General features: G+C 32.3%; 1 protein-coding gene across 2 annotated transcripts; it reads left to right on the forward strand.

The window, feature by feature from the left end:
* Positions 1–873: 873 nt before the first annotated feature.
* Positions 874–27,995, forward strand: LOC124372786 (tropomyosin isoforms a/b/d/f-like). Of its 2 annotated transcripts, none has more exons than XM_046831199.1 (9): positions 874–1,030; positions 4,325–4,493; positions 6,411–6,549; positions 6,723–6,931; positions 9,394–9,540; positions 19,991–20,226; positions 20,438–20,629; positions 23,623–23,773; positions 27,906–27,995. In XM_046831199.1, exons 3-9 carry the CDS (start codon positions 6,426–6,428, stop codon positions 27,978–27,980), a joined length of 1,134 nt encoding a protein of 377 aa, XP_046687155.1. In that variant the 5' UTR covers positions 874–1,030; positions 4,325–4,493; positions 6,411–6,425; the 3' UTR covers positions 27,981–27,995. The 2 variants fall into 2 exon arrangements, with proteins under 2 accessions (XP_046687155.1, XP_046687160.1); XM_046831204.1 differs by having other exon boundaries at positions 896–1,034.

Raw genomic sequence — 27,995 nt, forward strand, 5'->3', positions numbered from 1 at the left:
GGTCCCGAGTTTGCGTCTTGATGTAGTCGCTCAGCGTCGGGATGCCAAAGGAGCGCATCATGTCATTGTTCCGATCAAACCAACGGGTTTCAGGTAGGAAACGAACAGCCCTGTGTTGAAATGATTCTAGTTGTTTCCTGGGGGTAGCTGCCAACCGGGTGTACCACACAGGGCCGACGTAGGTGATGGCCGTATGATCGAGGTGTAAAGGTGCATTTTGGTAGAGGTCGTAAACGGTGAAGAGTGGAGCATCAGACATGAAAGCATCCCAGCCAGTCTGGATTCTGCGGGTTGCAGCAACCTTTGTCAAGAGCGACCTGGTCAGCACCATCCTCGAGGTACCTTGCGATATAGGCCATTGGAGTCTGTCACTCTGGATAGTCAGGAATTCCCGAATAGCCGGACCATAGTCCTTTCAGGTGAAGGAGATCGCCTCACATTATTTGTTCGTGATGATCGTGTCAATTCTGACCGCCAACAAGTTAACCACGGAGAAAGCAGGTCCATTTGACGCTGCATGTAAAGAGTTGACGCCGATTTTGTTTATATGGAGTTATTTGTTATGTTCAAAGTTATGGTACGTTGTCTGCTGTTTTTCATTTTGTGTTTGATATTGTGAAAACAATTGTAATGATGTTTATCAATTTGTTGAAATATAACTAAATATGACACAATTGTAATTTTTCATTACTTTTATAATTTTACAGTCCATTTTCCTAGGACTAATGGAATAAAACAAACAAAGAATACGTAATATTAAAATAATAAACACTCAAGGATTGATATTTCTTTTTTTTAAATATGCGTGATAATCATTTTTTTTTAGATTTTCTTACAAAGTGGTACTGCGATTCTATGGATAGGCTAGATGTATAAACTGTCTTTTATTAAAAAAAATTTTGTCTACAGAATTGGCGCCATCATAAATGGGCTATAATACAATATTAAATGAAATGTAAAAAGTTTGATTTTGATTTATCTGTTTTAATCTCCAACTAGTAAGTGACAGTGTTAGTGTTTGTGCGATAAAGTAAGTAGATTTTATGTTGATTTTTAATATCGTTTTTAATATCTAGATTGAACGTAAATGTTATCGCGGTAGAAAATATTTATGATGTTTAAGGATTATTATATATGATTAGCTTACCTAGTAGGAATTTTTGTATTTGATCATATTTGTGACCTGGTATTTGTAATTGTACAGTTTCATTGAGAAGATGGTCATATTCCAAGAAATACTAGTTCCATGTATGCAAGTGCAAAAAATTTTTCTTAACCTAAAAGTCATTGTAATCTAGGCTGGCAAGCATTTTTTTGAACACCTAAGAAGACTTTTTGTCTGATTGCCCTTTCAATATATTCTAATTAATTGAGCAACCCAAATAAAACATTAACACGTTTTTAGTTCTAAAGTGTGATCGATTGAAATTTCTGATAAAACTGCTATAGGCTATTCTCCAATGACAACTGCAATATTATTTTTCTCCAACAAAAAAATAATAATGGACCTTGACTTCTCAGATTTTGATGATTTTTAGGCTGCAGTATAATTAGTGTTACTCATGAAATCATGAGTATCAATGATTTAGTTGCCGTGGTGGCCACTTATTGTAATGTACCTGATTATTTTTCTGAGAGATTTAGCTACTAAGACTAGTTGAAATAAACAATTTAACATTGCATTAAGTACCCACTAGTTTACTACGAGCTGTCATAGCTGTATACAGTAACAGATTCACTGCTACTTTATACTTTTTTTATAAAAAATTAAGTTTTATACTATTGTATATCTTATTAATTAATTATGGTATGCAAATGACTGTAAATATTTCATTGTTTCGTTTTTACTTTTCTCCTTTTGTTAAATATTTCCACATAAGGGAAATCTAGTTTCTGATTGAAAAACAACATAGTTTCAATCCGTTATTAAACCGTAGGTATACATTCTTGAAGCTCTTGTCTTATTGGAAATTATATATTAATTTAAAACAAACTCTCCAATAATATAAGTTTTTTATTTTTGTGAGGCCTTTCGTACTCACAATTATTATTATTAATAATAATGATATTAATTATTGTTATTATTACTTTTATTCAGTTATGTGGGTCCGAAGATGTTCTTATTGAGTACGAAAGGCCTCACAAAAATAAAAAACTTATATTATTGGGGAGTTATTAATTTTATTAGGAAATATACCTACTTTTGAAATTACTAACTGTTGCAGGTTACTGTGTACTAAATATTATTAATATTGGTAGAGCATGATTCATCTCTGCTTGCCAATGGACAAAAATGTGCAGGAACCTATATTAGGGAGCTACCGGTGTGATTGTTACAGCCGAGCCTGCATGATATCTCTGTTTTACTCATTTCACTGCACCATACTTGATACTTTTCGGTGTTTGATACTTTTTGTTAACTTAGTTGGATATTATATAGTATATTTAAAAAGATGCTCCTCCATAAATCCATATTAGTTTGTGTGAAAGTACTGCACAGCCAGACTTGCAAATTGAGATAGTCTATATAAACTTGTAAAAAATGAAACTTTGTTAGGAACTGTTTAAAACTTACGGTAATTCTAAGCAATATATGGGTCAACCTCGATTTTTCTCATATTACAATATACTGTTCCAATAGTCAATTAGAAAAGGAAATGACTAGAAGGAAAGCAGTTATAGGGAGCAGGCAACCGCCAGACGGTCATATATTGCTTAGAGTTACCTATTAGTGATCAGGGGAACTGACGTGATCTGGGCTTCAAATTTGGAACTACTCGAGTTAATTTTTTTTTTTTAAAAGAGCAAGCAGCGCGAAGCGCTGCGCAGCGGGCAGGCATCGTGCGTGATCCTTTTTTTTATTAAAAGTTTCTGATAAATTGTTATTACATATTACAATATAATGTAGGTAATGTATGTAAAACAATTTTAAACACATAATTACATGCTGGAAAGCAAAGTAAACCAATATAATCCGCCCAATACAAAATCTCCGTAAAAATCTGGTAAAGGAATCTGTGTCATTCCTTTGGCCTGAATCAATTCAGTATATACGAAGATCACGCACGATGCTTGCCCGCTGCGCAGCGCTTCGCGCTGCTTGCTCTTTTAGAAAAAAAAATAACTCGAGTAGTTCCAAATTTGAAGCCCAGATCACGTCAGTGCCCCTGATCACTAATAGGTAATTCTCGCGGTTGCCTGCTCCCTATAACTGCTTTCCAGCAAGAAATTCTAGTCATTTCCTTTTCTAATTGACTATTGGAACATTATATTGTAATATGAGTTGCCTGCTCCCTATAACTGCTTTCCGGCAAGAAATTCTAGTCATTTCCTTTTCTAATTGACTATTGGAACATTATATTGTAATATGAGAAAAATCGAGGTTGACCCATATATTGCTTAGAATTACCAAACTTACAATGAGTCTAGTAAAATGTCTGTAGTGCTACAGGTATATCTGAAAGTTCATTACGAAGCATAACTAAACAGACAAAAGATATTAAAATGGGGCTGCTGGTTCGTTCAAAACACTAGGGAAGAATACATTGAACTCAAAAAGGTTTGAGCTTGATAATGGGTTTGTTTTGTTGATACGGATTCAAGAACCGAAAATAATATGTTGACCGGGTATTAAAAATTAACATATCTTAATGAAACTTGGAAAGAAGAAGTATTATAACATTCTCTATAACACCTGTAAATTTAAAGTCAATCGAAGAAGGTTATGTGCCTATTGTTGCATATTACTGGCTGTTATGCTTGTTGACCCGTGTCAACAACCGACAATAACCTGTTGACTGGTATTAAAGATTGAGATAGCTTATGAAACTTGGAACAAAGAAATACTACATGAATGAGTACACCTTGTGTGAATTTGAAGTGGATCGATCAATATTAAGTGCATATTTATGCATGTTACCACCCTGTGCACTTATTATCCTGGGTTACCATCAACAATAACCTGTTGACCAGGTACTAAATAAACAATGAGATATCTTAATAAAATTTGGAACGAAGAAATACTACTAGATTGCCTACACCCTGCATAAATTTGTAGTAGAAGATTTGTAATTTAAATTTTTAATATCCGGTCAACAGGATTTTTCAGTTGTTAACCCTAGTCAACAAGCAGAAAATATGCATAAAATGGCACTTAATTATGTCTGATCAACTTCACATTTACAGAAGGTGTAGGCAATCTGGTAGTATTTCTTCCTTCCAAGTTTCATTAGGATATCTCAGTTTTTAATACCTGGTCAACATATTATTGTCAGTTGTGTCAACAAAATAGACAGATCCGATAATTTTGGCTTGTTTCTTTCAGAAAATGAGTAAGTCAAGTGAACAGCAGTTGTTGGATGATATAAAAATACTTTTTCCTGATTTTAAATGCACTGTGCAAGATTTAAGAACACCCTACTGAAGAGTTTGTCACCAACTTTTACTCATATTGGCTTCAGGAGTTTGAAGTGGATATAACCAATGTTTCTCAGGTAAATACATATAGTAAGTATTTTATAAAAAAAATATTTTGTAAACATGTTATGTACTCAACATGAAGAGTTTCTATATAATTTTAAACAAGACACAAAGATAGACTAAGTAAGTTAATAATAACAAAAAAAATTCTAGAATGACTGTTAAAAGAGCTAATAAAACATCAAATTAACCAAGCTCATATGGTACAGTTGTTGCCTTCTTATTAAATGATGACAATGGCATCCCAAAAAAAACCAGATCAGCACAGATTGCATTTCTAATCCTTATCAATCTTAGTATTGTGCTATGGTAGCCTAATGGTAGTTTCTGGAATGAATATGGATAGCAATCAGCTGAATATGTTTTGCCAACCAAGGAATGTAGAAGTCAGTCATCTGAAGTATCTCGTACCAGTTAATAGTGCTATTCTGATATTTTACAATATTCCATTATTGGTTGAACGAGAGCAACATAAAGTGTCTTGAGAGATTTTGAAAATGTTATCACCAGGTATTTGATAGGGTTTAGGTCCATGTAATTAAGTACACACCATTCTTGAATTTTCTTGAGATCGTTTTGGAGACTAACCAGATGTTGGTATGATGCTACCTCTCTGAAGACTTACATCTTCAGCAAACAAAAGAAAAGTTCCTTCAAGATTCATGCCAATATCATTTACAAGTAAACTAAAGAGGAGTGGTCCAAGGTGAGACTCTTGAGGAACACAAGAGAGTATTACAATTTCCTTTGACAAAGCAGACACATATTTTATCCGCAGAGTGCGGTCTATAAGGTAACTGTGAAGCCAGATTAACAAATCTCCAGAGGGTCTAAGAGCTACTTTCTTGACCAAGTGGGCATGACTTATTCTATCAGTGTGTTATCATTATATGGTGATTTTAGTGATGGCTGGTAAATTCGAGCGAAAGGCTTGAATCAAGTTTTGCTTTAAACTTAAAAAATCACCAATGGGAATTTTTGCAACGCTTCAAGAAGCTTTTGTAGAACATTCATCCAGGATCATAAACTGGTGATGATAGTTGGTTTTATGGTTATGATCCAGAAACAAAACCGCAGTCATCAGTGTGAAAAAGTCCACAATCACCAAAACCGAAAGAAGGAAAAAGAAAAAGTGAGAAGTACAACAAAAACAATGCTCGTGATTTTTTTGACATTATCCTTAAACTTTGAAGGTCGATCATGAGTTTGTGCCACCTGGTGTTACAGTGAACTGTGATTTTTATTGTGATCTTTTGAGGCCTGATTTGTGACAAGATAAAAACAACGCTTCAGCTCACACTTCCATGAAAACAAATCAATCAGTTAAAATTAGGCCGCGTTGGTTGCCAATTATCAAAAATAAACCAACAAAGAAACCTAAGTTTCAAACAGTTTAGAGATTTCTAATAAACCAATGAGGAGTCACCATATGGTTTTGAGAAGCCCATCTAGAATGAACCAGTAATTAAAAATACCCACTCCTGTTTCATGTTTTGCTGGCATCATTTCTCCTGTTACGATCACCATTTACTAAAGACCTCTTGTCAGTTCTGTGTGGTTGATCATTCAGTGCAGACTTATTGTGACCTGTATTCTTTAGTTTGGTTTCAATAATTAGTGTTTTGTGTTTATTAAGGGCATGTTTTAGAGATATACATGGAATTGACACACAACATGTTTGTTGTGATTCTTGACTTATGTCTGTCATAACACCTAGACTGTAGTTGTGTTAGGTTAGTTATCCACCTGAGGAAGAGATCAGATTTCAGATTTTAAAACATAGTGATACTGATTTCTTGTATCACTTGTTTATATGCGGTCCATATAGAAAATATCTGGAAAAATCCTGTTTCTTTCTTTACAATCTTTTCATTGTCAAAAATAAATGTAAACAAAACAATTTCATATCAATTTTTAGTGTGCTTTTCCAGATTCAGTTTTCCCAGATGACTGTTATCGGCTCCTACCAGGATGCTTACAGCGGGGCAATCCCTAGGATTAATCTATTGATGAGCATCAAAGCATTTGATGTTGTCCAAGACTTTGGAATGTTAGACATCATTTCACCAAGTAAGTAAATATTAAGTAGCACACAATACAGCATTTTACAATATTCTCTGCATTACATTCTACATGGTAAATAGTGATTAAAATTTCATACCCAACTAAAAATCATATTTTTGGCAATAAGTTTTCAGTTTAGTTTGATAGTTTTTTAATTTGATTGATTTTGTTTGTTTCAGCACCTAAAAGAACACAAGGCATCATTAGAGCTTTCATTGATTTCTATCAGTGGTCAGATTACCGTATGTGTGCTCTTATGGACAAGAAAAAGGAATTAAATGAACGAAAGGAGAAACTAAGGAAAATGATGAAAGAGAGGGAAGATTTAAAAGCAAATATGAACACTATAATAAAAACCATAGCACAAATTCAATATGTTAAAAAACAGGTAAACAAGTTTTATCTATACACTATTATCAATATACATGCTATCAATAATACACCTATATTATCTAAACTATATAATAGTTAAGTTTTAAATTTATGTAGTCAACAAAATGTAAAATTCCATTGGACATATTCTAATATCTGACACATTATTAAAAGCTCTTACTTTGTAGTTTTCTAAAGCTTTTGATAAAGTGAATTATGTTGCATTGTTAAAAAAATTCATAAATTTGGATTCTCTAGCGATTTACTTGAGTTAATTTTCTCATATCTGATGACCTAAAGCATTTTCTTTTTTATAACAGGTTTATTTCTAACATGTTTACTGTTCAGTCCGTAGTACCTCAAGGTTCAAACTTAGATCCTCTGTTTTTTTATCATTTTATTAATGACATTGAGACGTATTTAAATGGTTGTAAGGTAGCTTTGTACACTGACAATCTGAAAGTTTCTAGAAGTTAGAGTTGTACAAAAGACGCCTTGTTGCTACAAGCTGGGGTTAATGGGCACTTGCAATGGTCTAAAGAAAATGGAATGCCTTTAAACATAGATAAATATTATATAAAGTCAAACACAAAATAAATGTTGCTTATAACTTATCACTTGAGAATATAGCTCTAGCTCGAGTTAACAGATATTTGATTTGGGAGTTTTGTTGGATTTAGGGTTGACTTTTAATGACTGAGTGTTACATATTGTAAAAAAGAGTAAATTCCTGTTATGGCTTCATTATAAGGAGTTGTAGGAATTTTAAAAACGGTGAACATATCAAGAAGCTTTACTTGGCCTTAGTGAGGTTTAGATTTGAATTTGCCTCAGTTATTTGGAATCCATTGTACTCATAATATTCAATCGGTAAAAGTTAGACGCTTAGTCGCTTCATGTATGAAGGAAACTAGTTAAAGGTCAAATTGAAGATATTCAAAAATTAGAGAAAGTTCACATAATTTTCCCTTAATTCTTTCAAAGATCAATTACTGTATTTTCAATCCCTCAGTACAGAACTACTTATGCAGGTAATTCACCTTTAAACAATATTATGAACAATTCAATTTTACAGCTTTTGTAACAGACCTTGATATTTTCCAACAAAGTTGCAATACATTAAGGTAGGCATTTTTGCATCCTTATCCAGCTGAGATAATAACTAGGTGATTATACTAATTGTATTGATAAGCAGTTACCCCTGGCATTTTGGCTTATTTATGTTTTGTTTTGTTTAGATAATTGTCTGATTTGTATACTTGTGTAGGTATATTCAAATTTTGAATTCTATGTAATATAATATTCTTATGTTGTATTATATAAAAATTTATAAGTAACGGTTAAAAATATTTTTTTTTTTTTTTTTTCGTGTCATTAATGTAAATATAAAATACTATAAAGGTTAATATAATTTATTTAGTATTTACACGGGCTCCCTAGAAAGTAACAAGACGTTTTTATATGTTCTGAGAGTTCCAAAATCGTGAAACGATGATTTGAACGGATTGTTTAGTTGATTTTCGCCACCAATTCAAGACTAGACATATCACTGCGATGCTCATCATGAACACTGGTTCGTCCATTCTTAAAATCAATACACCACTGCCTCACTTTCATTCATTATTCCTTTACCGTTCACATTACAACACTGACGATAAATTTCAATTGCTTTGTGTTTATTTTGTCATCTAAAACCTTATTACAGATCGCACTTCATAACTGGCAGGATTTTCAATTGCAGCGCTCATTTCAACACTACACTGTATACAAAGTACAATATAAACTATACACAATCTACCACGGCTGTAGGAACACTCTGACACCAAGATGACAGCACTAGTCCAGTCCATTGTTACGCCATGTCAAAACATCTGTTACTTTCTGGACAGCCCTTGTACATTGTTTGTAAGATTTATCTCTTGACTTATAGGTTAAACTTAAGGTTAGTTTGTTTGCTCTTATTGTAGTGATACTCTGTTGTGAACAGTTAAATTGAAATAAGTACATTTGTCACAAAATAATGACAAAAAATATTTACATTGTATTTATTTACGTTATACTGCCAATGAAATAGTTGACTATAACAGTTGATTTCAAATACATTAAACTACTTTGGATATAAGTAACAGGCTACTAGCACAACTGGGTTAATATGTGTAGTTACTATTCGCACAGAAAAAAATCTCTAGGTGTTTTTCTTAATATAGACGAGAAACAAACCACTTTCAGTACTCATAACTACTATAGAAAAAAACTATTTTCAGTACATTGTGATTAAAAAATCCACTATATACCATAGAGGATAAAATAATTATTATTTATCATAACTATAAATATAAATCCCTCTCTGTAGTTAACTTTAGTAGCTATTGTGCTTATTAGTTACTAAAGTATTTAAGGAGAATTCATTGATTTCGTAATTTTTTTTAATTACATATCACTGTTTAATTGTCATTATTTAGATCACATTTTTTTTAGCTGGAGGATGAAGCTTTGACTCTACAAAAAAGAGTATCGGAATTGAATTCTGAAAAACAGATTGCAAAATCTAAAACTGATGATTCAACTGAAAAACTGAAAGAAAAAGAAATAGCCCTACAGAAACTCAACAGAGAAGAGTTACAGGTGAATATGCCTTCTTAGCAAGAAACTAAATTTTTATTTATGTTAAGGCAAGATTACATACTATTAAAATATTGTGTCCCATTGAACCAAACCAAATTTTATGATATCAATTTGTTTATTATTATTTTTCAAATTATTAATCAATCACCCCCTTATATTGTTCCATGTTCAATTTACATTAGAACACATCAAATTATATTTTTAAATAATCTAAACAAAAACACTTCAATCACTATCAGAGATATAAAGAAAACTGAGATCTGGTTGGAAAAATGTAAGTCCGTACGGGCTTGTTATAATCTTCGTATTAACTTGTATTTTCTTGAGCATGAGGATTAATAATATTAATTTATGAAGTAGTGTTGTAGATAGTTAATTTATGATTTTTGTTGTCCTGAATTGTACAACTATTTTTATTTGCATGTGCCAATAAAAAAAGTGTTATTCGGATACCAAATTTTAGTCTCCACAATGAGTCAGACAGTGCAGCGTAGAAATCTGATATTAGTGCAATAAGTTAGATAATAAGGAGTTTAAGGAAGATATAACAAAAACTTTAGATTTATATTCAGAACAGTTAAGTGAAATGAAGAGTGATTTGGATCAAACTAAAAACACGGTACATTCTCAAGGCAATAAAATAGATGAGTTGAAAAGTGATAACAATTTGTCTAAGCAGGAGGTGATCGGTTAGAAGAAAAAGCTTAACACTAGTTCCCAAAATTTGAAGAGTAACTGTCTAGAGATCCAGAGTTCCTGAAATGAAGAATGAAAATGTGACCTGTGAAATGTGATTTGATGATAGCAGTTGCTCAGGTCTTAGGGTTCAGAATGAAACCGACAATGATTGATGTTATGCGTTGTCTTGCTGCCATCCCTGGGAGGTCTGACCACGCAACATTATCGTTAAGTTCTGTGCAAGTTTGATATGGAACAAGTGTGACACCTGGCCATCAGGAAAGGGGGATTCTCTGCTTCAAACCTGGGATTTTCGAGTGATCCAAACCATATAGTATATGATACATACATGTGATACATCGAAACCATATTATGACAATCTATCAAAGATAAAAGAAGCCAGGATCCTGTAGATGGATACTCGAAGACTCAAGGAGGAACCACATTATAAGTTTGTATGGATTACCGCTGCTAGGAAAATCTTTCTTCGAAAATTCAATGGAGATTGCCCTGTGTTGATCAAGGACCATTCAGACTTGCAGCACCTGAGATCCGAATCTAGGACTGGACCAGGGTTGTAAGGACCTCATGCACCTCGCTGACCGATGCCAACATTTCCCACTTAAGTCACACTGACGTTTAACCAGCCAATTGTCATCTACTGCATGTTTTCAAGTTTGTACAGTTTTATATCTATTTGTATTTATATTTTTTTTCTGTTTCTGTTTGCTTTTAAGTATTATTCAGCCATTTATTGATTGTTTATGCTTACGTTTATTAATTTCAGTTCCTCATTTTATGCTATTTAATATTATTCTGGTTATTTATTATGTCTCTTTATTATGTTAATTACATTTTTTTTATTCTTTAGACTAAGTTTGTCTGTATGAATTTAACTAGGTTAGTATGAATGGTTTCTAATAACATTAACATTTGTTATCAAAACGCAAGGGGATTGAAGACTAAAACATTAGCCTTTAAATTGGGAGTCATAAATAATATCTATAGAAGTATTACGCGTACAGAGACCTGACTGAATGAATCAATAAATAATTCTGAACTGTTAAATGACTGCTATAATATTTACAGACAGGATAAGAGTGGTTGGGGAGGGGGGATTTAACGTGGTGGGTAGAGGTGTTTTGCTCGTCACAAAAACAAATTAAATCGTATAACTTTATAATTTGGGCACTGAAAGAGAAAATATCTGGGTAAGAGTTAGTTTTCTAATTCTCTTTTTCAATTATTTTGGGGTTGGTATATTTTCCTCCTAATTCACCATTGTTCCCTCATAAATTGTTTTTTTGAAAAACTGGAACAATATGAATTTAATACAGTCAAACCTCGATATAACGAACCCCAAGGGACCGGACAGAAAATTTGTTATATCGAGTATTTTGTTATATTGAGGTTAGGTTAGGTACAATTTCGCTACATCGAGGTTCACAGACCATTGGCTTGGTTGTGAAATCGTATGCTGTACTGTATTTAAATAGTGTGTGTAAAACAAAATAAAAATGCATTTTATTTGGAACAATGAAACTTTATTTTTATTTTTTGTTTCAATTAAGAATACAGTATGTAAACAGAAAAACTGTAATATGAAACTGTATTACAGTTTTATATTAAAACTGTAATATGTATTAAAGCTGTAATATGTACTCTAAAAACACATTAAAAGAAAATTGAAAATCAAACATGACCTGAACAAAACTTAAAAATCTTACGCTACAGATAGTAAAAAATACAGTACTCATTCTGTACAGTATTACTAAACTGAAAATTACGAATTGTCAGTTTAAATGGCCTAATCTACATTTTGTGTTTCAATGGCATCATTATTGATGCTGTTTTCACCCTGTTTGTTAGAGAAAAAGTCAGCAATAGTAGTCTGCTTATGTGATGTGGCATTGATAATATCCAATGAGCAATCCAATTCAGTTATAGATTTTACCATACTTGCACTCAAACCACCCTTTTTTAAGAAAAAACCACTTTAGAACACCAATGGCTTCACGAGCCTCTTTTAAATTAGGGTTGGGCATTACACAATCTGGTTCATCGTTATCGTCATCTTCTGCAGCCACTAATACTTCTTTGACTGTTTCCCATACTCCACAGTGTCGATTTCTTGTGTAGGAGGCTGGTCTGAATTGTCCTCCTGAGTTGTGACAGGGAATCCACTCTTCTTGAAACCATTACAAATTGTAGTTTCTGTAACTTTACTCCACGCTTTTGTTATCATCCACATGGCGTCCAAGACACTGATATTTGTAGGTAAACGGCTTTCTATGTCTCTAAGGAACTGTTGTATGACCTCTTTTCTATAATTTCCTTAAAAACTTCGGATAATGCCCTGATCAAGTGGTGGCAGTTTGGAGGTTGTGTTTGGAGGAAGATACTTGACCTTAATGTTACTCAGCCTAGGAATAACATTAAGGTCGTCTGCTAGTAGTGTGGTTTAACATGCCTCAATTAGGGAAGTAAGTGTTTTTTTTTGGACTTTCTATAAATTGTAAATTGGTTTTTTGTGAAAATTGCTACAGACATTGTATAAAGCTTTGTGCAACTTTTGATAAATAGGATCATAATTTATTTTCAGCTTTTAAATAGTTATTACTATAAAACAGTGACTGGCCAAGATAACCTGCAATCACCACAGGTTTTCCTTTATTTTATTAAGTATAATAGTTATTATGCTCACTGTGAGTATAACTAAATATAAACAAACATAGCAAGAACAAGATTAGATGCCATTGACACTTTCAATGTTATTTTAAATAAATACGTGAAACTGGTACATGTGGGTTTTCCAGTAATAACTGGTGTCCACAAATCTTACAATCACTGACAATCAATCACATCAGTTACGGTCTTGTCTACCTGAAGTTGCAAGGTGATAGTAGCTCAGTCAGTAGAGATAACGTCTGACATCTTGTGGGTCGGGTTACAAATCCCACTCTGAATATTATACTTTTTTGCTTCAGATTTCCACATTGTTGTACCAATTTAATAATATAGTTCTATTTTATACTGTATCTGACAGTGGCAATTTGAAATTTTATTTTATCTATATTCAAAATATTAGTTTTTAAAAATAATTGGACGATTAATTTGTCATTTACAAAAAATAAATAAAATAAAATTATAATGGAAAATGGAAAATTTAAAAAAAGGTGATCTAGTTATTGCAAAAATAAGAGGACATTCAGCTTGGGCCAGCAATAATAGAAAGTGTTGAACCTAAAGGCAAATCACATGTTTTTTAATGTGATTTTTTATTTTACAAAGGAAAAAGGTGTTTGTAGGCCTAGTGAGTTAACTTTATATACGAAGAAAACAAAAATACCCTTCAAGTAAATAAAAGAAATAAAAATGATCATCTTCTTAAAGCCATTAAAGAAATTGAAGAAGCTTTGCAAAAATAAGAACTTCAACAAAAACTCGCGGAATTTAAGCAAGAATTCAACCTTTTCACCTATAAAGAATACAAATAATACAGCCTACCCGTCTACTTCCACCCCTTGTAATGAAAAGAAACTGGATAATCACAACACCACCAAAGATGTGGCAGTAAACACAACATTGGATTTAGACCTCAATTTTCAAGTAAATGCTCTTACAGATAGGTGTACTCAACTTGAATTAAGCTTAATGCAAGATAAATATCGCCATGGAGTTTCCAGAATTCCAACAAATAAATTATGTACAAGGTAAAAGTCCTCCTGAGTCATCGCCCCAATCCTTTGACAGCACAACTACAAATACAAATACAAATGACAATTTTTCCCTCGCCTTAGCGGTGTTGGATAATGCTTGGTTGACTGATGATATAATTCACAAATATTTTTAACATACTACAGTCTACAGTTTTAAATACAGATACAGACAAACGTGTGTATTTGATGAGTCCTGCTGTGGCACAGGCTATTAAGTGTTCAGAAGATTTTGGAGAATTCCTAGTACCACTTATTGAGCAAAATACTGATTATGTTTTTATCCCCATAAATGACTGTATGAATCTCACCAATGCTGATTTAGGGTCACATTGGAGCTTACTGCTTTATGTTAGCAGCTACCACAAATTTTTTCTATTTTGACTCTAGTATGAGTAAGACTTACAACTTGTCACATGCAAAAAAGGTTGCTGCTAAAATCAGGAATCACCTTATTCTAAGGAACCTTTGTCTGTGGAAATTGTGGAAGTACCGATGCAAACAACCCCCAAATGACTGTGGAGTCCACTTATTATTATATACAGATGTTCTAATAAATAAAATAAAAATCAGTTCTTTTGATATTAACACGGAACAGTTATCACAACAGCTTGCTGGCATAAAAACCCTGTGACATAAAAACAAAACGAGCCCAATTAGCCTACATGCTTTACAACTCCAAAGATATGTTGGCTGATTCGCAAATGGTTGCTGACATGATGCAATAAGGGCTGTTTTGAGAACCATCAATTTAAAGAAATTCACTCAATTCGAAGATTGCTTTCCAGGTGTTAAAACGCAATCCTAAAAAAAGAAGAGATTGTAGCTTACCTGATGGTAGTAAAAAGGTGCAAATTAAAGTTTGACCTCTTTGCTGATAGCCAGGGTAAAGGTTTGCCAGAGATTGTAGGGAGGTGCAGTAAGGGTCTGATCTATATGGACGGACTTGTTAAATCTGGAGCCAATTTTGAACAAATCTACAATCAAGCTTCTATATCACTCAACCGACCTTTGATTCTGCTGCAGGAACAAATGATATGAAAAGTAAAACGCCCAGAACCCATTTAACAAAAAAAATGGAACATATGCTCAAATCTCTCAGTGAATCCAGACCTGTATACGTTACAACAATACCTCCTCGCTTTGATTGTGCATCCTGATGATTCGCTGCACTTATGACATAGCTCAGGTTAATAGTTATAATAAAAGAGCTTGTAACCAGAATGAAAAATGTCACTCTTCTTGACCCTAGGCTTATTTGAAAGAGACAATTTCAACCACTCATGGTCTGCACCTTAACTTTAAAGGAAAAAAGAAATTAGCATATATGATAATAGATTGTCTACAAAAATCAAGCACTAATGTGACCAACAAAGTAACTCTAATTAACTCTTCACCTTCAAGTTTTCAAGAGGAATCGACATCCGAATGGGAAGACTTGCCCCACATCGCCTATAAGGGTTTACTGAGACCACATGGCGAAAGTCATCTGGCATGCTAAGAACAACAAAAGCACAGGAATAGCTCACAGCATCTCGGCGGATTTCCACCATCCTCGTCACATGACAGCTGGGGTTGCTGTGGTCTTTAAGAAAATCTTTGGAAAACCTACAACCCTGGCATCGTCGTAGTAAACATCTGGCAGTTCAAGAATGTAATGAAGGTGTTACAGTATTTTAGTCTCATTACAAAACAAAATTATATTTGGAAAACCCATCCTACAACGATTATGATGCAGCCTTTTCAGATCTAACTACAGAGTTCAAGAAGAAAAATCTAAAGCACTTGATATGCTCTCCCATAGGCTGTGTTAGAGACAAAGTTAATACAGATCACTTCATTAGAAATGTCCGTAAATTTCAGCAAGTCACAAAAGCCACAGTCACCATTGTCTCATATTACCAGAAATCATTTCGTACTTTGAGAAATGGAATGTCTCATCCAGATTTTGTGAAAGAACTAGAAGACCTAATCTATCAAAATTCAAAAGAAGAGGATTCCAGCTCAGCAATAGATCTGCAGCAGAGCCCTGTCAGCCCTAGGGTTACTCCTGGCCATCAAACATACAGTGCAGCTGTCAAGTCAGGTTCAGTGAAAGTGCTAAAGCAGAGCAGTGATAAAGTGTTGAAATCAAAAAATATCAACTCACGTTCAATTTGTTTACTTAACACCACTCCACCACCCACTACTGTATCAGATAACACTCCTCAAATTTCCACTACAAACAGCCAACACTCCACAAATCTCTGCTCCTACAACTATCACTCCCTCAAACACTCCTCCACCAACCACAACTATCTCTTCCCATGTACAACAACAAAGTAATCAAAAGGACTGTTTTTTAGGCTTATGCAAATAAATGTTTGTTGTATAAGGAACAAAATTTTAGAAATAGAAGATTATGTCAAGAAAAGAAATTAAATTTTAATGTGCATATCAGAGCATTGGTTGGAAGATAATCAAATAAATCTGTTTTGTTCCAAAAAATTTTATACCTGCTCATGTTGTAATGCAGAAAAGTAAGAAAAAATGGAGGTGTAGGTATTTACATTTTAAATTCTATTAAATACAATATTGTAATGTATCAACATTTTACTCTGAGACACACTGTGAATGCTGTTGTATTAAATTATTGGAAGCAAATGTCGTTATATTTAGCATATATAGGTCTCCGAGTGGTGATGTCGACAGTTTTCTCAATAGTTTTGAAAATTCTGTAAAAAAAGTTACAAAAGCATAATCAAAAACTCATCGTAGCTGGTGATTTTAATATAGAAATGGGTAACAAAAGTAAAATTAATGCAGTTTCCTTAAGATTTTTAAACCTTCCTCAGAGCATTAAACCTTTTTCCCTTGTAATAATCAACCGACTCGCTTAAACTCTTGTATCGATAATATTATTGTTAATTTTTAATAGGAACTTATATGACATCACTCTTGGAGACCACTGTTTTTTCAGATCATGTACCACTTTTATTTTTACATGTATTTTGGTTGTGAGCCCTTCAGGAACTCAAAACCAATCTGGATTCAAATATGTTAGATTACAAAAAAAAAGAACATGTTGATTTGTTTAAATCTAGTTTAGAAAGAGAAAATTGGCAGATGATAAATGATTTTCAACTGAACAAAATTAATGTACAAACTCTATTTGACAATTTTTTTTTAAAGACCTATGTAAATCTATGGCACTTTTGCTCTCCTTTAATTAAAATTTCTAACAAAACTAGCTCTAAAGGGTCTAAACTGGTAGATTGGTATACGTACCTGCCTTGAGGAAACAAAAACTAAAATGTTAACTCTCTATACAATTTACAAAAATTCACTTAAGCGGGGGTCTGAGCACTATCAGACTGCCTATAACATTTACTTACAGCAAAAAAGAATTTACCATAAAGAATTGGAGCAAGCAAAAAGATTAGCAGTTGAGGAGTATATTGGAAATTCCACTAACCCCTGCAAGGCAGCGTGGAAGGTGATCAGCAATGAATATTCTCCAACCCATAGTAGTGAGGTCAATCTTGATCCAGATGAATTAAATACTTTTTTTCCTGGACTCTATTAATCAGTTATCTAACAGAATAGATCAAAGCCCCAACAATCCAGAACAACTATTGGGAAATACGGCAGGAAATCAACTGTCGTTCACTGGTCAGAAATATCTTCATCTGATGTAATAAAAGTGGTTTCAAAATTCTCAAATTCAAATCAACCAGATTATTATTGGGCTTTCTAATTCTATCATTAAACAAACAATTCATCTGATTAGTGAACCACTTGCTTTTGTTTTCAACAAATGCCTGTGTGAGGGATATTTTGCACCCTCGCTCAAAATTTCAAAAATAACCCCAGTTTACAAAAAAGGAGATAAAAACTTGCCCCATAATTACAGACCTATTTCAATTATTCCTATATTTTCAAAAATATTTGAATCACTAATGTACAACCAGCTTAGTTATTTTTTTGAATCAAATAATTTACTTTCCACAAATCAACATGGTTTTCGGCAGGGTAAATCTACCACCTCTGCAGTACTTAATTTAATTGATTTATCTTTGGACGCTTTTGAAAAAAAAGAGTCAGTTTCTATAGTTTTATGTGACCTTACTAAAGCGTTTGATAGCGTTCCATTTAATATTCTGCTAAATAAACTCAAATTTTATGGCATCGAGGATAACTCCTTAAAAATAATTCAATCTTATCTATTCAGTAGGAGTCAATTTGTTTCAATAAAAAATAAATGTTCAACTGTAAAGCCTGTCGAGAAAGGCGTGCCTCAAGGCTCAGTTCTCGGACCTTTCTTTTTTCTAGTATATATAAATGATCTACCTCAAAATTTAAATGTTCATTCCATTATTTATGCTGATGACACCACTTTAGTGGCCCGTCACAACGATCTTAATTACTTAAAACAGATTACTGAACTAGCAGAAGAGCAGGCTCTTTCCTGGTTTTCTTCTAATAAATTATCTTCTAATCCTGAAAAAACACAATACCTAACTTTAAGCCTTAAACAAGAAATTAATCTGGAATCTGTTAAGCTTCTGGGATTTTATATAGATTCTAAGTTACAATGGTCCCTGCATATTGAAACAGTTTGTAAAAAAATATCAAGAGTTAATTATCTACTATGGAAATTGAAAAACTTTGTAAGCTTAGAATATTTAAGAATGTCATATTTCGGTCTGTTTCAATCACATATACTATATGGTATACTAGCTTGGGGCCATTCTCCCCATATAAATAATATTCTTTTATTACAGAAAAAGGTAGTTCGTAATATTGCAGGAGTTGGTTCACTAGATCACTGTAAGCCACTTTTCATTGAACTTAAGATTCCCACAGTTGTCAATTTGTATATTTTTCAAGTACTATTATACACTAAATCAAACCTACAGAATTTTCCAATTAGGAATAATATTCATCATTATAACACTAGAGGGGGGAATAAACTCAATATACTTCCTCATAGACTGGCTAAAACTGGCACCTCTTTCAAGCTAAATTGTATTAATTTTTTCAATAGGCTGCCTGATGGTGCAAAGTCTGTTAGTTTTAGACCTTTTAAACATAAAATATACAATTGGCTTCTTCAAAACCCATTTTATAGTATAAATGAATTTTTAAATTGTAACATTGATGTTCAATTTTAACTAAATAACTTAATTTACTGTGCCTAAGATTGAATTTTATATTTTATTGTTACTATTATAATATTTTTTTTTTCTTTTTTCTCTCTTTTTTATATATATCTATAAACTATCAAAGGGATGTCTAGGTTAACTGTTTCGTAATAGTTATATTTATAATGATTCTCATTCTGTACTTTCTCGTTATTATTCTTGCAATATTTATATAACTACAAACTAGGTTGACTTTGCCTATTCAATGTAAATTGTCAATGGCAATAAAATTCTTGATTCTTGATTCTTGAATGTCTCCATATAGAGGAATATGTACTTGTATGTATTTATGTATGTAGGGGCTTATGCAATATAATGCGAGCTTGTGAAAACGATACTACCACAATTTTTAAAATACTCAGACTAACTTCAGTACTTACACATAGCTTGGATGAGTTTTTTGTGCCATAGTGATAGTATGAACCATTTTTAATAAATTGTTCCTCATAAGCCCTGTCACTTTCAAGATTCTATACTTGGAAAGAGAGGTACATACAACTGCATCTTATGTGTTAATAATTTAACCTCCTTTTTTCAAATATATTAGATTTTTTAAGATTATATTTGAACAATTTGATTGTTGTGTATATAAAAAAGCATGATCACAATCATTACCTGCTGTTTAGGAAATTACATTCAAATTCTTCCAAATATGTGTGCTTGGTACATATACATCGTTATGTTGTAATTCTTTTTAATTATTTGAATTATAGTTTTGAAATACCAAGTTTTATTATTAGAATTCAGATTGCCTGAAATAAATCATAATATTATCAGTTAGTTTCTATCTATATTAAGTATAACCACCGAAGCCGATTGCCTTTCCCAAGGTTTAATTGTGCACTTTACAGCATTTGTGATGTTTCCAACTAGATTTCCAACAAAGTAAAGGAGCTATCAAATCTAGTAGTGGACTCACCGACCACAGTAATATCTGACCTGGAGAGTCTTCGCAAGAAACATGAAGAGATGAAGGAACTGTCTGAGACAAAGCGAGATATGGTGGAGGCTAGGATGCAGATGCAGAGTAAGCTGCATAAGGAGTACGAGGATCAGCAGCTGAGAGCAGAACAGCTGAGTGAGCTTGTCAAACTGATTGATCAACAAAGGTAATAACTGAGGAAACCACGTGTCAATCAAAACGAATATTACTTTCGCTATAGTATTAGCAAATACAATTCTAGTTTATTACTCGACTTCTTTAAGTTTCCCACAAATCTCCAGGTCTCGGAGACTGGGCAGAAAATAGAACTATTAATCAGAAATGTGCTATGAATGGAGTATCCCGGTAACCAGAAACAAAACTTTGTTGATTTGTAGGGAGCTACTGAAGGTTGTGCAGATCACTGACAAGGACATGAAGGTGGCTCAAGAGCTGCTGAGTGATCTCAAAGCCAATCTCCTTGCTCAAGGCAGCAAGAGAGCAAACTGCCAAGAGAAGTTGCAGTCATCCTATCTCAGGTGGAAGACTTTGAAACCCCAGTTGACTGAAAGTGTTGAGGCTGCTATCAGGTTAGTCTTCAGTTATGTATCACAAAACACTATAGAATAAGATCTTCATCCACAAATAGCACTATTGTCCAATACAATACCACTTAGAAACATCCTTTTTTTACATTTTTTTCATTATTTCAAAGGGATGCAAATATAAAGCACATATAAGTAATAAAATTTTAGATCAAATTGAATAGTTAACATATTGAGTACTTCAAAACTGAGGCCTACTCAGAAAGAATAAATGTGGGTATACATTTTAGAGAAAAAATGTATTACAAATCAATTATTAATATATTTTTAATAGACAAACATTTTAATAGATATGTATAACACAATATAAATAAATCTTTTCACACTTTTTTTTGTAAACTTTTATTTTTGTTACAATGTACATTTCGAAATCTGTGATTTCATCTTCAGGTACTAAGGTTAAGTTAAGACAATGTACATTTCGAAATCTGTGATTTCATCTTCAGGTACTAAGGTACTAACTTAACTTAACCTTAGTACCTAAAGATGAAGTCACAGATTTCAAAATGTACATTGTAACAAAAATAAAAGTTTACAAAAAAATAAATAAAAGTGTTAAAAGGTTTATTTATATTGTGTTATACATATTTATAAAACACTTTTCAAGGCTACATCTCTAACATTTTAATAGATTTTGTATATTAAAAATGTTTTGCATTTATCAGTGGAACCTAATGAATGATGATGATGATATCGTAAACTAAATCGTAAGGTGTGCTGCATCATAAACAAGCAGAAATAATTTAGTGTGAACTAGTGGGAAATTGTGTAACTAACAAACATCCTTATAGACGTCACAGAATTTGTAATACTCCTTTTTATATGAAAACAATGTTGATGTTACAGAATATGATCTGCATTGTTTCGGAATTCCACTGTAATATTTTAAAATGTAATCTTCACTCTTAGTATTAAAAAATCCCAAATACATAATATTTATAATATGTAATTAAATATCTTAGAACTGTAAAATAGCTACATTTTAGCCTCTATTAATCCTTTGAATTAAAATAGAGAAACCCAATAACCTATAGATTAATTCATTTATCTATAGACATATGACATCCAATAAAAAATGTCTCATTATAAAAACAATAAATGCAAAAATATGAAATTCCAGGATTTATAGTAGCCCAATTAAAGTAATATTCTAATATTCACAATATCATATATTGTAACCATATTATTTTTGTCTATACATTTTCTTGCTGTATGTATTGCAAGTAATAAATCTATTTAAAATTGTTCAAATCTAAAATAATCACGATAGAATTGAAAACTAAAAAAAAATAATATTTGTCAGAAAGTATGAGGTGTAAATGTCACTTATATTACTATATTCCAAAATTTATGTATTTTTTATTTTTATTATGAGACATTTTTTATTAAACTTCAAACTTTTACGGATATCTAAATTAAAATAAAGACTAAACATTAAAAACCCAAAATTATGAAATTTTATTCTACAAATAAATCTTTAAAAAAAATAGAAGAAAAAAGATTTGAATATTGAGAAGAGAAGAATTGTCATAAATTTGATTTTGATTCAGTTTGCTCAGCCATATGAATAAAGTAATAATTTATATATTAATGGTAAGCATATACAAATAGTTCTATGTTCAACACCTTCTGATGGTAAATTCCTCACTAATAAATGTATAGCACATAGGTAGTTTTCTACACATATGGTGGGAAGCATTGATTTAATGTGAATGTTGAGTTTAGCTCCAGTTCACCTTTCCCTTAGTATAGCGTTAAGAAACTGATGCTGTCAGTCTTGACTTCTGAAAGCTAGAGTCATGTTCGTCTGAAGAGACACCTAGAGATTATTTGTAGTCATATGTATCTGTTGTTTAAATGATGTACAGTTCATTTTGAGCTTCTTTGTCACCAACTTTTTTGTTAATCTCTTCAGACGAACATAACTGTGTCAGATTCTAGGTGCTACACTAAGAGGAAGGTGAACTGGAGCTAAACTCAACATTCTTCACATTGGTAGTGTAAGTATCATCAAGTTATTGTTTTATTTCCTCTTTAATATTTATGGAAGGAAGTATCTATAGAGTTGCAAACAACACTAGGGAAAAATGCAGAGTGCAAAACATACATAAAAATTCCAAAATGTCTTTAACTAAATTTTAACAAATTTGTGGTAAAACTAGCACCTGTTTAAGGACTGAGTGATCCATGACATTTTTAGTGGACAATGGATCAGTTTTTTATGGACTTAATCTTAACATACATGGACAGAGTTCATATTGAAGGAAAGATTTCCTGAGTTGTGTGATAAATAAAATACTCCATAAACTGGGGTTTTCAATTCAAATTTGGAAAATGTAAAACTTTAGAAGAGCCAGATTAACCACTTTTTAAAATTAATTTGGTTTACCCACATTTAATTTGGTTTAAAAATAAATGGTGGATCTTACATAATTTTTACAGAAAAATGCAAATTTACCACTGAAGAAGATTCCTTTAAACAGACCTCTTCATTATATTGTAATTCTGAAGAAATTGGGCTAATTCTAGCGTCAGTCGACTTTAGTGGGTGAATGTGGTATGTTGTTTCTGCTCTTGGTTCTGTGCAGTGACATCGCTTCGGTCCATTCTTTTCCGTCTGGACTTTATGCTGTTGGTAACCAATCAGATGTTACATGATCTTTTGAGTGGCAATCCATTGCCATATTTATTTGTTTCTCGTGATTTATTTGCTTTTTTTAGACACCTGAAGAAAATTAGATTTCAACTTTTTTTAACATATAAAAATACCATTTTATTCTATTCTATATTGAAATCTTTAATAGCATTCCGCTCATGAGTAAGAATAGTAAATGATTATAAGTGTTGAAACTACAAACATGAAATAATATTTCTACTTTCTCTTTTGTACGGCTTGTGTTATTTTAACTAGTTAATATGAAGATCTGGTAAGGATATATTGTACAAGTGTTATTTCGACAATGTAATGATTATTTTAGAGAGCTAACTGAAAAGAAGAATGAAAAGAACAAAATAAATGACAGTTTAAAAGAAGATAGTGCTGTGCAAGAAAAAATTGACTCGCTTTTGGGTAAAATTAAAAAGCATGTTGAGGATTTTCAAGAAGATTATGATGCACTGATTAAACAAGTAAGTATGCTAAGATACGCAAATAACTCATTTTGGGTTTAGTTACATGAATTTCACATGTATACATCTATTTTAGAGAGAAAGATTAATATTATTAGGCCTATTTGAGTTGAAAGTAATACTTTAATGAATATATTGATCTAGACTAAGAGAACCATTCAAGTAAATTGCTAGAACTATCGTGATTAAGAAGTAAGCAGGGAAATGTATTCTGGTCTCATATCAGGGTTGCAGCAGTGTTAAAACCGCTATATGGACCAGGTTGCTGGTCATAAATGTGTTGTGAGTTGGAGCATTGTTAGTAGTGAAGCCTCTACTGTTCCCTTTGATGGTTCTTTACTGGTGTGCCAGGAATTGTCTACATGATTTCTCTGATATACATCCAATAATCCAGCATATTTGATAATTCAGTATGCCGCACATCCTGACCAGGCCGGATTAACTGAAATTTACTGTATTTACAAAAACTTAATATTATGATTATGTCATATTAAATTACTTACATTGAACTCATAGACTCTGATGTCTTTTTAAAAACACAAATCATTAACTTTAAAGCCAATTAATAGCAATACTAATGTCATTGGTCAATACAGTGGGTATTCAAGTGCTTAAATAATATAATTAGGGATGTAAAACAAATAAATAATACTTAAAGACATATTTACTAGATCTGTTTATATCATGGTAAACCCATGTTTTTTTACCTCAAATGGATCAGCTGATAGAATTTTGTGTATTGTATTTTGACAGTAAAATAACTGCGTAGCTATAATACATATAGTTAAAACATTCAGTGCGGCTCTATACTGGATGTGAGCACCTATTATCAATCTGATTGTGTGCTGTAATGTATCCGTCTCAATTAACAAGTTAACAACTTGAAAGTGAACCTTACTTTTTAGACAACATAATAAAAGGTGCATTAAAAAAACATTTTATTTTTGGTGCATATTTGTTGACATTAAAAAAGTAAAAAATACTAGTCAAGATAAAAAATATCACATGCACGCATGCATGTGATATTTTTATCACACGCCTAGTAAATAAGGTATATGAAGGAAGGATTAATATTTTTAAGTGATTTGACAGAGTTCTGACAACCTAGACATTAAGGAACCATTGTTGAAACTTAAATAGGAGTATAAAGATAATTAAATAAATAATCAGAGTATAAATAGTTAAACAAGAAGGCAAATTTTGAACGTAATATACAACTGATTGAGAAAAGCAACAATAAATGTATAAAATGGTCTGCATGGTCTGTGATTAAAGAAAATTATTCAGATTGTGGTAACAAGCACAAAACAATCAATATAGTATTAAAAAATCAGCTGGACTTGTCCACATCTAGTTCTCTTTAGTATGTAAGGAAGGTCTGTATTATACAGGAAACCTTTACCTTGAGTGTTATATCGTGCTAATGATATCATAAATGTTGGCAAAAGATAAAAACAGTTCTAATAGCTGTGATGCCTATAATACGTTGAACAAAATGTTAATGCAATTCTTGCCATATTTCATTATTTCGTTGACAGAATCCACTAATGCTTGTGCAATGGAGTTTTTCTTGATATGATCAAAATCTCTAGGATTTATCCCATCTATACAAAAAGGGTCTAGAGATTCTTGAGAGGTATTGGCCAATCTCTATCTTACCAAAGTTAATAAGAGATTTTGGTCTATTATCAAATTAGAATATTTTTGGAAGATAATGGTACCTATTCTGAATGTGTCATTGTTTGGATTCAGAAGGGGCAAGCCCACAGTTGGTCCAATAATGGGCTAGTGAATAACAACATATCAGCCTTTGTAGACAGATGCTCTGCTCAGGGTATATATGGTGACCTGAGCAGGGCTTTTGACTGCATCAACCATGATGACCTCTTGGTAAATTGCATCATTTTGGGTTTCACAGCACACCTCTGTTTCTTTCATTCATATTTGAAAAGCCGAAGACAGAGATTCTGTCTTTATGGCATGTGGTCGGAAGAGGCTATTGCTGAAAATGGGGGCCCCCCAGGGTTCGGTACTGGGACCATTGTTGTTTTTATTAAGTGTAAATTACCTGTTGTGTACTCTATTCAAGCAACTACACTGCTCTTTGCAGATGAATACAACTTTTGTTAAAGTAAATAGTAAATATAGAGGAGCTTAAACTGATGATGAATAAAAATACTTTAGATGATGCTTTGAGAAGTGGTTTAATGCAAAATGGTTTTATTTAATGCAATTAAGATAAGATAAAAATGTCTTAGTCTAAAACCAGAAATTAAAGTTAATAATGGTCATGAAGCTTCGAACCACCAGATAAACATTTCTGTATTGTAGTTTGATGACCACCTGACCTTATGGGTGGGGGCACATATAGATTATCTTTCGGGCAGGCTGACCAGAGTAGTCTTTTTTGTTGAGGCGACTGACATTGTGTGTTGTATTCTTGAAAATTACTTGAGATCTACATATTTCCAATCTGTTTTCAGGTATGTTTAATTAAATTATATGGGGCAACTGTAGCGGGCTACTGGACATTCTAATTATCCAAAAAAGGCAATCAGAATTGTAACAAATTCCAAACCAATCACTGAATATACAGACAGAAAATTCAAACTATAATAAATCTCTATATATGACCTTACAATCTACATTTTTAAATACTTTTTAGTCTAAAACCAAAAAGTTCACTAACCAGCCAATAAACATTTCTGGGTATTGTAGTTGATGACCACCTGACCTTATGGGGTGGGGGCACATATAGATTATCTTTCGGGCAGGCTGACCAGAGTAGTCTTTTTTGTTGAGGCGACTGACAGGTTGTGTTGTATTCTTGAAAATTACTTGAGATCTACATATTTCCAATCTGTTTTCAGGTATGTTTAATTAAATTATATGGGGCAACTGTAGCGGGCTACTGGACATTCTAATTATCCAAAAAAGGCAATCAGAATTGTAACAAATTCCAAACCTAGATCACTGCAAACCCCTTTTTATACAGACAGAAATTCAAACTATAATAAATCTCTATATATGACCTTACAATCTACATTTTTTAAATACATCTTTTGACACCTCAAAATTCACTACACAATTACAATACCAGCACAAGATAAAACAACAAAATAATAGAATTTCACAAACTAAGTAAAACACAAAACAATACCACACACTGTACTATTATTAAAAGTGTATAACCGTTTAAGACCTTAATCAAACTGTATCCTATTTCAAACAAAACTATATAAATTGGTTTTTTTGTACCTCTTTTTCTACCATTGAAGCACTTTTCAGAATGAAAAATATTACATTTTAAGTATTCTCTTACCTCACCAGTCCAATTCTGTGAGGGATTTCATATTTTTTTATTTACCACTGCAACCTTTAGTGTCATTTTTTATGCTTATTACTGTTCTATTTCTAATCTGTTTAAATTTAATTTATCGATTGTCTGTTATTATTTATTTATTTATTACTTTATTTAATTTTTATCTAGTTTAACACATATTATAGTTTGAATAAACAATATTAGACATTTAGTCAAACAGTTTGTTATTTTCAAACACTGATACAATCGTTCAGCTACTTTTGTTTTGTAATGTGTAAATTTGCCATTATTTGTTGCTGGACTCAGGACTTGTTTTAACTCCACATTGTGATATTGTTTATTCGTGATATTGATTTATTTATTTAGTCATTTAATCTAAGTTACGAATATAATGTAACTAATCAGTTATAAGTATTTTGACTATGCTAATGAGTCGCATTGTGACTTTGTAAATGTTTATGTAAATTATAGGACAATAAAATATTTGAATTTGAATTGAAGATCAGAACTGAACCCAGATCTGACTAACATGGATTTGTTGTCCCATGTTTGGTACATGTTTATGGCTGAGCTGGTAAACCTTAGGTTCATTCCACTCTGTGTTGTGCTGTTAGTCCCTCATACTATCAAACCCCAGCCCAAGTCTGATAATGTATGGGTGCGGGTTTAATATTTAGAAGTTATGTTTGATTTGTTTGCTTATATTTTGATATGGGTATTCAGAATAATCAACGTAGGAACAATACAATTTTTTAAACTTGTGTTATTTGTTACATGTGATTTAAAACTACTATTTCTTTGTTTATTTAGGAAAACGAATATTTCACTATGCTTGAAAAGAATGCTTATAATCACATGGAGAATGTCCGAAAGGTAAGTTTTTAGTAGTCAGTTTATTTT

Source organism: Homalodisca vitripennis, chromosome 1 (assembly GCF_021130785.1).
Source record: "Homalodisca vitripennis isolate AUS2020 chromosome 1, UT_GWSS_2.1, whole genome shotgun sequence".
Taxonomy (NCBI): domain Eukaryota; kingdom Metazoa; phylum Arthropoda; class Insecta; order Hemiptera; family Cicadellidae; genus Homalodisca; species Homalodisca vitripennis.